The following is a 13,297-nucleotide window of genomic DNA, read 5'->3' on the forward strand; positions in this document are numbered from 1 at the left end:
GTAATTTAATACTACAAATTAACAATTAATCATATTGTCGCATTCATAATTTATTTGGTGTGTGAAAAAACAAATTTACAAAAAACAATTTGTATAAATACATCGAGTATTCGAGTCACGTTAGAACTAAATTCATATATGTTGTTCATTCCAAACAATTATATAATATAATAATAATAATCTTTACATTTATAATAATGATAATAATCTTTACATTTATAATAATTCCTTTTATGTGTGTGTCCTGTCAATAAAATTTATGTTGGTAGTATAAATGAGAACAAAGAGGCAATGAAATATTTAAAATATTTAATTTATATTTGGAAGAATAAATTAAAAAATTAGTTTATTTATTAAAGCAATGTAAAGTTTAGTATTCAAGTTCCCAGCATTTACTCAAGAATGACAAAAACTTATGTGAGACGGTTTCATGAGTTGTATTTTTTAGACGGATATCTTATTTAGGACATCAATGAAAAAATATTATTTTTTATGCTAAGAGTATTATTTTTTATTGTGAATATCGGTAGAGTTAACCCTCTCACAAGAGACCTACTCCTCAAGAAATACGTTTACGACGCGGACTTGAAATATCGTTATTGTTTTATAATTATAGTAACAGAAACGTATATAATATTTGAGTTTTACAATAACCAAGATTCTAATATAATTTGTATGATGTTGACTCATAGGAAAATATACGATTACAATCTTGTTAGGCCTACATTCCACATTCCATGATTCTCTTTCTATTCGGAGTCCCGTATTCATATATTTGGAAATTACAATAAATAGAAAAAATTAGAATTTAAATCATTAAAGACTTAATTAGATAATAAACTGCTTATATATTTATAAAAGTCAAATACTGATTTATTAGTGCAATAATTCAATATGAAATTATATGTATCAGTAGTCATGTAACGCAACAAAACGTCACGACAAGTGAACTGCGTGATTATTCAGGACTCTTAAGTCATATCGTGGGCTAAAGAGGTGGTTCCCACCAATATCTAGCATAGAACTTTTCCCCTCAATTTAAGTTGTATCCATACAATCGATCATTTACAAACCAAGGTGAACTCACGTTTCTAAACCGAATTCATGTTATTCAGATAAACCACGTACCTAGATTAAATATGTTGTTCGTTGGACTCACATAAAAGGAACAAACTATGTTGTCTAGTGGAATAGCAATCTAGTACATATATTGTTGTCCAGGGCTTCGGTCATTCATTCAGTTATTTATTCATTCAATCAATAGTCGATCGGTAACAGTCATGAGCCAATAATTCTAGAAATTCAAATATGCGGAATTATATTGTCGATAAAATGCGAAATGCAGAATATATGATGCAATATATATATATATATATATATATATATATATATATATATATATATATATATTATTGAAAACAAATTGAAAATTGATGAAGGCCGTCGAGAACGACAAATCGAGGCAGTGCGTGAGCTTCACGCACCGGTGTGTCGGCCCGTGTGGTAGCTCCGATAGCCACGCGTGGCTGAAATCTTCACCGTGAATTTGTCTCTTACTGAGCTCAAATTCTTTAATACAAAATTTTTCAAATAATAAGTCGATTTACACCAGATTTTGATTTTATGAAATGAGAAACTTGGTAGTTTTGTGCCGAAAAAGCTATACGTACGGCGACTTTCCGAACAATCAACCAGAATATATATAAACTAATAAAAAATTTGAACAAATTTTCTTCGGTTTCCGTTATCCGAATCGATCCTGAAACAGGTGAAATCGAAGCATAGAGCTCCATATTGGAAATGAATTTTTGGGTTGGTTTCTTGAACACCTCAGCTCGGTTTAGATTTTGTTGGGGGAAGTTGGCTCAAGATCTTAATACATCTCCCAACAAAAGATATTTTTTGGGTAAGGAAAGGTTTGATTATTGAAATTTCAGAAATGTTGAAGAATTTTTATTTTATTTTTCCCAAAATTTTCTCAATTTTTGCCATTATTAGTAGAGATAATATTAATATTATCTCTACTAATAATATATAATAATAATTTTTGGTTTGAGAAAATATCTGAATTCATCATCGTCTTGACATATTAATATTTTTGAAACGGGGATGGGGACGGGGATGGGAAGTTGATCCCCGAAGTTTCAGATTTGGGGATTCCCCGAACCCGAAAAAACGGGGATCAGGACGGGGATGGGGTGGGGATAAAATTCGGGATGGAGATGGTAATGGTAAACCCGTCCCTGCCCCGACTCATTATCATCCCTAATTGTGGATGCTCTAAGCAAAAATGAGAGAGGTACGTGAGTCACCACACACAGCCCAATGTTGTCATAACACCTATTGTCTATTATTTTGATATAATTAATGATCTCATGTATGATAAATCAACAATTTTTAATATCATGTCAGTATTTTTTATAATATGTTCACATTTTTTAGTGTCACACTAATAATTAAATCAAAATAATCGAAATTTAAAAACTACGGCACTAAAACCAAAATTTCCGAAACTCAAAATTAAAGAAGGTAATGGGAAAAAAAAACATTTTTCCAATCCTAAATAAAAAAGAGAGTACATGAAAAGTTGGAACGTATATAATAGAACACTTGCTGAAAAATGAACATTTATATTGATGAACGAAAGAGTTCTTTTTTTTTTTTTCTATGATCAAAACCATAGTTTTTACTGAAAATTTTAAAAATAAAAATCATTATTTTGCCTCGAAAATCCTTAAAACATACATAAAGAATAACGAAAACAGTACCAACACAAGAATTCCAAATTAATATGAAGATACATCACCGGACGAGGCTCCGGCATCGCCGCCTCCAACATCACCCGCACCGATGACTTCTTGAACGGCAGTCACCGCCACCTGCTGCATCACCCCTTCCACCACTCCACCCATCGCAGCCATCAACAAATTGCTTCCAAAACCACCTCCAATCGGCTGCTGATTGTTCTGCATCAAGTGTTGATTTGACGGAACAGGTCCATTGAATCCACCCGGATTTACTGGGCCCTGGAACTGGTTAAACCCATGGTGACTGGGGATCCCACCGGTACTTGCGCTGTGCATCAGTTGACTATGATAATGAGAAGTATTTGAACTTGGTAGCGCGTGGTGGTGCTGCAGAATCTGCAGCTGAGATGCCGTACAGTCCATATGAACATCAAACTGGCATGAATCACATCGGTATAGCCACTGCTTCTCCCCGATCAAGCGACAAATATCGCACGAGAATCCCTTGGAATTAGCGTAAGGAGTTTGAAACGTGAGATTGAGATCGCAGGGATGGGCTCGGTGTCTGATCTTGAGTGGCTTGATAGAACAGCGGACATGGAGATCATAACTGCAGTGGCTGCAGTGGTAGCTCCAGCCGTCTCCAAAGCGGCTACAGGCGTCGCAGCTGAATAAACCTCCGGGATAGGAGGACTTTGTGATGAGGGAGAGGTTGCAGCCGCCGTGGGCGGGGTGGGTGATGAGCTTCGGGAGCTGAGCACATGATTGGTGGAGGATGAAGTTGCAGGGTGGGCATGTGTACATCATCCCGCTGGATGGAAGTTTGCAGGCTGAACAAAGGCCGGCGAGATTTTGTGGGTAGTTGGATGGGAGTGGATGGAGGTCATGGGGGTGGCTGAAGTGTTTGATCGGTAAAGAAGGTGGTGGCGCCGCCGTGGTTTGGTGGGTCACTCTCCCCATTTCCAGTAAGAGGTAGAGAAAGGGTTGACTTTATACACGAATGTTCAGCTCGCGAGCAATTATGTTTCTGAATGACATCCAACTATACCACTTTGTATTTTTTAATTTTTTTTAAAAAAATTTTGTAAGGCAAAAAACGTGTTTTCCATGAAATGCACTAAAATGTGTATGCTGTCAAATTTTAAAGTTGGAAGCAGACGGTTGATCGGGGAAATTTCACACGCAATTCCATTAATGCACGCTGTTTAACATCTTATAAATAGAGACACAATTATTCATCTTTTTTTCGAGTTTTCTCTCATATATTAGTATTTGAGTGCTTAATTCTATAATATTTTTAAGTTATATGTTCTTCTGTACCAAAAGAGTGTGTGTTATCTTTATAAACACATATACAGTGAGTGAGCTGTATATCATAAAATATTACAGTAAAAATTTTTTCATCTATCTCGCAATGTTTATCCTAATAATTTTTAAGAGTTTTCTACGTACGTAAATCTTGATGTCCAATTTATTTTTTATTTTTATAGTTATTATCTCAAATTATATCAGTGAGACCAACATATATGTTTTGCACAAATGAAGCAAGCAAACATGGGCCGGTTTCTTATCCAATAACAAACCCTTTGACAGATTCTTAGTCATGTATTTTTATTTTTGGGTTTTTATTTTTGGGATTTTCAGTAATTTTTTATCGGAGTATTAATATTATATTATACACATCAGTGTCATGTCAAAATAGGTAGGCATCATAATAGATGTCACATCAGTTCCACATAAGAAAAATGATCATGATGGTAAAAAAAACCAAGACAGGGGATCAAGAGAAAATTTATTAATATAAAAGACTAAAATCGAAAAATAAATATATGAGACTAATGTTGCAGTTTTTCTTAATCAAATTACCATTGAGAAATTTCACAAAGCTGAGAAATAATAAGTGGAGCTACATAACGTTTGACCTTAGTAAATTAAGAAATTTCACAATATTTAGAAATTATCAATGAAAAATTTATTCAAATATACATATTATTCTATTAAAATTACTTATAGGTCCAACTCGTAACACAACTAATGGCAACATATAGATATGTAAGAACTTTTGTGAGAGCATCCATTGATCCACACACACACATATATTAGTTATTCTGTATATGCGATACGTGTGGATACAATCTTTTTTATTGTTATCGATGGACTAAAGTGAAATTTGACAAATTATGGAAGGATTAAATTGATATTTGAATTTTTTAAATAAAAAAATAAAATAAAAGTGTGTGTTGAACTTAAAAAAAAAAACAAGAAACAAAAAAAGTGTAATATTAATATTATCATATAAGGTAAAGTTAAAAGAAAAAATTGGTGTTCTTCCTAGATAGTTACTATCATGCCCGACCCTTCGATATTAAATAACATATCATAACATTATCAAATTGAATATTATTACATTCATTTTATTGTTTAAATGATATAGATACAAGTGATGAAGTTACAAAAAAATAAATACAATAATGCAGTTATCAACAATCTTACAAATAAATTTGAAAGTAGACTAACTTTCAAATCGCCACACTATTGGGAATCCCTTTGCCAGTAATTCCGGTTTCACTACTTGTAGGGTAGAGTAAAGTGTATGGCATGTTCACAGGTCCAACCCTATTCTTCCATCTCTCATCTTCATTCATTTCTATGATTTGCTTCTCTATTTGAGTTAACTTGTTGCCGAATTTCGCGAAAGCTTCGAGAGCTCGTGCATCTTCCGTCCATTCGGGGTTGTCTCTCTGTCCAAGATAGATCTCATCCGAGGAATGCCTCGACAAAATTTCGATGATCGCGATACCGAGCAATGTCTCAAGCCGAGCCGTGACCGTTCTCAAGAATACCTTGTCAGGGTTGGAGCACAGTTCATCGTATTCGGGGCTTCCCGGCTCGGGCATGAAACGTCGACTTATGGTAGGCCGGTTAGGGAGGTAACCGGAATACGGGTACTGACCGAAATTTGTGGCCGCGTGAAGGGCGGATGCCAACCATATGATGGTGGTGCATGAGTCTACAAGCTCCTTTCGAGTCTCCATTTTAGGCCACCAGGGCTCGCTTTTCTTGTCGCCGTGTCCCTCTTCCCTCACCTCCTTCCACCATGATTGTAACTCGGTGTCTTTCCGAATAGCGTCGTCTGATTCGTAGTACAAGTTGCAGTATTCCTCAACCCATGATTCTATGGCTGACCAGATTTTGAGTCCATCCACGGCATATGGATAGTCTTCGAGTAATAAACGAATGCCGAGTGGTGAATCTGTGTCTTCCACTGCCATTCCTCTGCAGGTAAATGCAAGTGTTCATGTCATGTAAAGAATCGAAAACCTGTCTTGAAGCTAGCTCGAAATGAAACGATTTTAAGCGTAAATTTTGTCAAGCTTAGAGATTTATTTTGAGCTCGAATTTAATTCTCAAACGGCTCAAAAATGTATTAAAAACTATATATGTTCACGCTCGATTAGAGTAGTATAATAAAATAATAAGCTGTCGATTACTTTACACTCACCTGTTCACTAGGTCAACTGGAAGGGCTTGATCGGGGAAAACCCAATCCTTGTAAAGCACAGAAGACATCTCCATAGCATACTTGGCTGGGAAAACAGTGGTTTCAACGATTCCACCGGCATTGATCAAGATTTGTCTCGCGAAAGCGTTGATGTTCATGGTGTCACGGAAGTGAGGATGCAGAAGCTTGTAGATGGGATGAAGCACACTTAGCTGCCTATTTGCAGCAATAACAAATGGCTCGATCACAGCATGTGTATGTAACCTGTATATAAATATATAGGAGAACAAATTACTTCACATCAAAAAATATTAAAAAAATATATTTTTCATTTGTTAATTTTTCATCAAAGATTGTATATTACCAGTGGCTGATGAGCTCATGGACTCCGGAGTCATTAACTGTGACATAGGCTCTGGCCAATTGCCAAATGGAACTTTGGACACCATCTTTAGCTGGAGTGCATACTTTGCTAATGGCACCAAACTGGTCACCATCAGGATGTGGTAAGCTCAGCTCAATCGCCAACGGCCTCAAACGCCCGTCGCTTTGTAAGAAAAGTAGAGTTCTCGTGGCATACGTTTTCAGTCGTGGTCATGTTGATCCGCCTTATATACGGCATGAGAGAGTCGTGGTGATTCAGGATGTACAATCTGTTTGCCTGGACTGCCTGTTTGTGATATTACACAAAATTCATCATACTTTTTTTTCCATGAATACAAACAAATAGATTCACTAGACTCAATTTCCATCTATTTGAATATTACCTGATCGATACTGAGCCCATCTAATTGATCACGAATATGATCTGGTGTTATTTTACTCGTTTGATCCCCGTAGACTTTTGGGTCCAGCTTGCTCGTGGGAGGAAACTCCTGCAAACATAAAAAAAATTTCGTTGAAATATAGAGAGCAAAGATTAATTTTTTTTTAATCAATTTCATACGGAGAAAATATTATTACACACTGATATATACGAAAATTTATTGAAATGGAGTGATTAGTTTAAGGTAACAAATTACCGTGAGACGAGTGATTATGACAGGATTGACTCCTGCCAGCATTTCTCTTGCAAATTCTTCATCCGTTCTCCATGCCCATTTATCCTCTGTGACAAGTTAGGTGACGAAAATTAAAAACATGACAACTTAGTGACCAATTTTCTGAGTAAATATTTGAATACCGTACCTTTGATCACCTGCGGCATTGGAAATTTGAAGAGTCCCTCGCCGTCGGTGGGCAGAAACTCCTTGAGAAACTCCAAGTGGTTGTTAGTATCATTTAGCAGAGGGTCCTTTGGCAGCTTGATTCCACCTTCGTACAGGTCAAGAACATCCTCGAAGCTATCGAACTCGTTATGCACGCTGTCGGGTATATTTGTCAACTCGGGTAGAAGCACCTGTGAAATGGATTTCAGCCCATGAGCAAGAAAATCAGACATCTTCAAGTGACCGAACCGCTCGTCCCTCGGAACGTATATGCTCAAGCTAGCTAGCAATGGGATCCTGCTCTCGGAACTAGGATCTGCCATCAAGAAAAGATCTTAAATTAATGCCAACTTCAAGAAATATTGTGATTGTCGCTGTATCAGAAACTATGTCACAGGTCAAGTAAAATTTTTATAATATCAATTAAATGATGGGTAATTAACCTGTGTTTGCAGGAGGCCTGCCTGTTCTTCCCCTCCGAGGGTACGGATATTCGGAGGATCCCCCGAGAACCGGTCTAGCGTAATCTTGACCCCTGTCTGCATCACCCAAGTCATTGTAGTAGGCATAATCATATACCCTGTCCCATTCCTGGAGTTCACCACTTCCATCTCCCCTCAAGGTCAATAGCTCTTGTTTCCTGTAATGTTCTAGTGATGCTGGTGTTTCCCCAGGAAGATAGCTCTGAACAAGAATATGTAAACTAATTAACATGCATTTACCAAATACAAGCAACACACAAAAGTATGTATATATATATATATAATTCGAGAAATTCGATCATTAAAAAAAACTGCGATTTTCGACTAACAAATGATGCAAAACTGATGCAATATTGCATGCATGTGATCCCAAAAAAAGTAATCATGGGATATATACCTGATTGGAGAAGAAAACACGGGGTGTTTTGTATTTGTGAGCTGGGTAAACCCAAGAGTTGCAAACAAAGTGGATAGTTCCATGTCCAGGGACATGGTCTAGAGTAAGTGTCTTTAGGTAAAACTCAGTGTGATGAAAATTGTTGATGATAAATGCCCCTGGCCTGCCAAACTCTTCTCCGTCCCAGTCGAACTTGACGTCGAATGTCGAATCCTGTGGCGTCGGAGACGTGATATTCGTGATCCAATTTTCCAAGTGCGCCGCGGCACCCAACTTCCCTTTCAATTCATGATTATGATCTGCAATATGGCAAGTGTTTTATGAGTTCATATATAACAGATGAGAGATGAAGAATAATCGTCCATGCTATTATGGAATGACCACAAAATAACCATATCGCTAATAATCTAATTTTTTTATATTTATAGAAAAACCATAATCATGAAATTAACCAAAAAATCATCCTAGATAAATTTTTATTCTATTTAATCATGAATTTTTTACCCAAAAAAAATCTATCTAAAGTTCTGAATTTAATATACTCTCTAAATTTTAGTTTCACATATAAAAAAAGTACTCAAAAATTGGCTTTTATTGAATACTCAGGTGGATTTTTGGAGCAAGTGTTTTATTTCTTAAAAAATTCTATAACTTTGGTCGGGTCCTATCTGAAATGGTCAAGGATAAAAATTATATAATAGAGAGAAAAAAAACATATAATTTTATTAAAAGTAGTAAAAATATTGCAGAGTACGTATGTGAATTAATAATATTACTGGAAATGCCAGTTTTTTCCATTTCACCAACGTCATTGATAGTGAAAGCCCCGAAACTTTCTCAATATTTTTAATTTTTCTACGTATTATAATTTCCGACGTATTATATACCGCGTACATATACGATATACGCTAAATCATAAAATAATTTTTATCACATTAAAATTTCATAACTATAGTATTATCATCGATTTCCGAATATAAATTAAAATAATGATAAAAATTTGAATAATAAATAAATAATTTAAAAAAATTATACAAGCACGCGAAATTTCGACGAGACAATAATATATAAAATGGTTAATGAGTAGAGTTGTTATAACTTTGTACGTCAATCTCGTTATGAAACAATAGATATGTCATTCTTCCTTTTAGTACGAGACTCGATGTTATTTTACTATTTACTTGCTATAATCGGCCAATGAGCATTTAAGTCATCGTAAAAACTCCAGTGAGACGGTCTCACGGATCAATTTTTTAAAACAGATATTTTATATAAGTCACTCATGAAAAAAATATTATTTTTTATGTCAAATATATTAATTTTTATTGTAAATATAAACATGATTGACCCGTCTCACAACCGTCTTGTGAAAGACTTATTCTTAAGTCATTTATTATGGGTTTGGTAGGAAATTAAAAAGACTTCAAAGGAGGATGGAAATTTATAATTAATGTCACCAAAATAAAAATAAATAAATAAATTACAAAGATAAGTATAATATGTGTGCAAGTAAGGTAAAACTGGGTCGCATTTAGATGGAAAAAATTTGATTTGAAACGAATGAATTTAATTAGGAAAAGGAGTTGAATGATATATTTGAAGTAATATCATCTTATATGTGTCTCGAATCTATTATAAATTTTGAATTTAACTTAGAATAATAAATATAAAATCAATTATCTAAAAAATCTAAGGTAACATTATATATTTACTCCTTTGGCTTGGATATCAATATTATTGGCACCAAAATCAAATGAGTAGGTCTTTCATAAGACGGTCTCACATATCTTTATTCGTGAGACGGATCAATCATGTCTATATTTACCATAAAATTAATACATTTGATATAAAAAGTAATATTTTTTCGTGAGTAACTAATATAGAGTACATGTTTCACAAAATTGACTCATTATGTCATCTCACATGGAGTTTTTGTGAAATTAAATTTGGTTTTAACATACATATTCAAGGTAATATATTATAAAAAACCAAGAAGATAAAGTTTGAAACGAAATCTCGAGTTCAAGATCGAGTAAAATATAATTAACAACCCTTCCCGACCAAAAAATGGAAGAAGAACCAAAAGTATTATTAGTACTAAAAGACAATAAAACAACGAATGAATGAATGAATAAATATACCTGAGTGAGTAGAACTAATGAGCTGCAGAGATACTTTTTTCCCAAGCAATTCATCAACTCTATCAACAATCGAACCACTGAAATCTACGAAATCCAACACATTCTTTTTCATCAACACTACTTTCCCTTGTATCTTCTTCTTCTTCTGTTGTTTCTCTAGTTCATTTTCCACGATCAACAAATTTAAAATACCCATTTTTTATATATCAGTGGATAATTTTTTAAAAAATAAATATCAAAACCTAATAATTTGAGAATATTATCGATAAACTTGAGAGATATATGATTCAAGAATTTGCAAAAGAATGTGATATTGGAGTAGCTCGGGGTGCTTATATTTATATGCATTAATCCACTCGCCAAAAAAGCGTAGGGAGCTTGGAAATGGAAGGTGTCAGCATTTTACTGGGTCTTGTTCAAATTTGGCGTACCAGAAATTTTCACTGTTCTGTATTTGTTTTGTCAATTATTTTCGCCTTGAACATTACTCGGGGGAGGGGACCGGGTTTCTTACTGTTCGGTTTCTAGATTAGGGTTCCAATCTTTCCTTCTCATTTGTACTTAAAAAAGAATATCACTTGGCGGACCGATGGTTTATTCGTTGATCACGTGGGATGACTTTCGGGTTTCGATCAATATCGAGTTCAAGATTTAATTGTAATAAGGAGTAGGTCTCTTGTGAGACGGTCTCACGAATATTTATCTGTGAGACGTGTCAGCTATACCGATATTCACAATAAAAAGTAATATTTTTTCATGGATGACCCAAATAAGAGATCTGTATCACAAAATACGATCCGTAAGACCGTCTCACACAAGTTGTTGCCTTGTAACAAGATATTTTTTCAATTATATATATTAGCTCATTCATGTAATACACGTTGTTTGCATTCCATTAGATTTCTTTTATACGTAGCTACTCTTGTTACAAAATTTTGATATTAAAAAATTAAAATAGAATTTATTTTTTGTTTTTTTTTTGTTTTTAATATTCGTTTAGAATTTTTCATTGGGAAAAATAGAAATAAGGAGAGTAAACTATTATGTCTCTATTATATCTCAAATATTATATATAGTATAGTTCTTACTACATGGGAAAAATGAATGTTTTATTTTATTTTGTTTGGAATCCATTTCATGTATGAATATGACTTAGTTAAATAATTATTTCACCGAAAATCACTGTTATAAAAAATTGATCAAAATAATTTAAATAAAAAAATCATAAATTAAAGTTTTTATCACGATTTTTTAAAAAAAAAAAGCAATACTTATTTCTGCGACAAAACTTTCATGTCAAAATATTAATAACTTTTTCTTAAGTGCCCTTCAATAATATTATCTTTTTAAATCAAAACATATACAATGTTCGTATTTATTTATGATTTTAAAAAAAATTGAATTACAGAATTATCATCCGCCATTATTTTTTTTATGTAAAATATAATGACCAACGTTCGATCCTATGATTATTATGGAAATCAAGATCATATGTCCGGGCGCTCTCCTAATTTCTAACACGTGAAGTTAGTGAGATTAGATTATTGAATAAAATTAGATTTTCACAATTACCAGAAGACGTATTACGTATATCATATTTAATGTATTAATAATTATGTAAGAAAGATAATAAATCATAAAATTTTATGAAATGTTTGATTTTCGCGAAATTATGTCAACACGACGAATAAATCATCTTAGAAAATTAATTAGTCATTAAAAGTTCAATATTAAAACTAAGCGTGTTAAGTTTATTTTAATAATTTTTTTGGTAAAACATGGTCCAATTGAAAAGTACGCAGTTTGATTATGATTGGGATTAATTGACTTAAACCTGCGCAAAACTATACGTGGACAAAGATAATCCTGGAATAATTTCGTAAAAATAATTATTTCAAAAAATACAGTTGTGACATAATACTGTAACCAAATATCGTTCACTAATCTAATAGTTGCGGTTTGATCACTCTATCGACAAGAACAATATTGCTCCTCGACAATCATCTTCACAGTATCGCACTAATAATTTGCAACTTGTTGCGATCGAAAGTACGACTTTAATCGATTTTTTGTTTTCGAAAGGAGACGATCGATGAACAATTAATATATAGAAAAATAAGAATGATTAAATTTGAGAAAAAAAGATTAACAACAAAAGACCAAGAGGTAAAAAGATTCCTTGTTTATGCAAGAAATTTTGTCACAAAAATTCTTATGAGTCTGTTTCACGGTAAATTTTTTTATACGATTTTCGATTCAACTCGTCATATGAAAAAATAATACATTTTATCAAAAGTATTAGTTTTTACTATATACACAAAAACTTTTCTGAGAGGGTCTCACAAGTTAATTTTGAGATACAAGTCTCCTATTTGTGTTATTCATTAAAAAATATTATTTTTGGTGTCATAAGTTTGTAGGCAAATATTTGTGTGAGACGGTCTAACGGGTCGTATTTGTGAGACAGATCTCTTATTTGGGTCATCATGAAAAAATATTATTTTTTAGGCTAAAACTGTGTAAAACGGTCTCACGGATCGTATTTGTGAGACGGATCTCTTATTTGGATCATCCATGAAAATATTACTTTTTATGCTAAGAGTATTACTTTTATCGTGAATATGGGTAGGGTTGATCCGTCTCATAGATTAAGATCCGTGAGACGGTCTCACATGAGACCCACTCTATTTTTTATGCTAAGAGTACTACTTTTTATTGTGAATATGAGTAGGGTTGACTCGTCTCACATATTAAGAACCGTGAGACAGTCTCATATGAGACCAACTCAAGTTTGTAAATATGGACTGTATTGACCCATCG

At 33.7% G+C, this 13,297-nt stretch overlaps 2 protein-coding genes across 2 annotated transcripts; both read right to left on the reverse strand.

Moving 5' to 3' along the window:
* Nucleotides 1-2,704: 2,704 nt before the first annotated feature.
* LOC140824556 (protein VACUOLELESS GAMETOPHYTES-like) lies at nt 2,705-3,799 on the reverse strand. The gene has a single exon (XM_073186133.1). The coding sequence runs from the start codon at nt 3,705-3,707 to the stop codon at nt 2,787-2,789; it is 921 nt and encodes a 306-aa protein (XP_073042234.1). The 5' UTR covers nt 3,708-3,799; the 3' UTR covers nt 2,705-2,786.
* Nucleotides 3,800-5,132: 1,333 nt separating this feature from the next.
* LOC140822881 (probable linoleate 9S-lipoxygenase 5) lies at nt 5,133-10,792 on the reverse strand. The gene is given in 10 exon segments (XM_073183828.1): nt 5,133-6,023; nt 6,250-6,513; nt 6,614-6,834; nt 6,836-6,919; nt 7,017-7,124; nt 7,272-7,357; nt 7,438-7,773; nt 7,901-8,141; nt 8,337-8,635; nt 10,478-10,792. Coding segments are annotated over 10 exon segments (2,592 nt in total). The 5' UTR covers nt 10,674-10,792; the 3' UTR covers nt 5,133-5,266.
* Nucleotides 10,793-13,297: the final 2,505 nt, after the last annotated feature.

Source organism: Primulina eburnea, chromosome 2 (genome assembly GCF_022965805.1).
Source record: "Primulina eburnea isolate SZY01 chromosome 2, ASM2296580v1, whole genome shotgun sequence".
NCBI lineage: Eukaryota > Viridiplantae > Streptophyta > Magnoliopsida > Lamiales > Gesneriaceae > Primulina > Primulina eburnea.

Bases quoted from the DNA above. Each gene is read 5' to 3' on its own strand.
- LOC140824556 (XM_073186133.1), bottom strand. From the start codon at position 3,707: ATGGGGAGAGTGACCCACCAAACCACGGCGGCGCCACCACCTTCTTTA.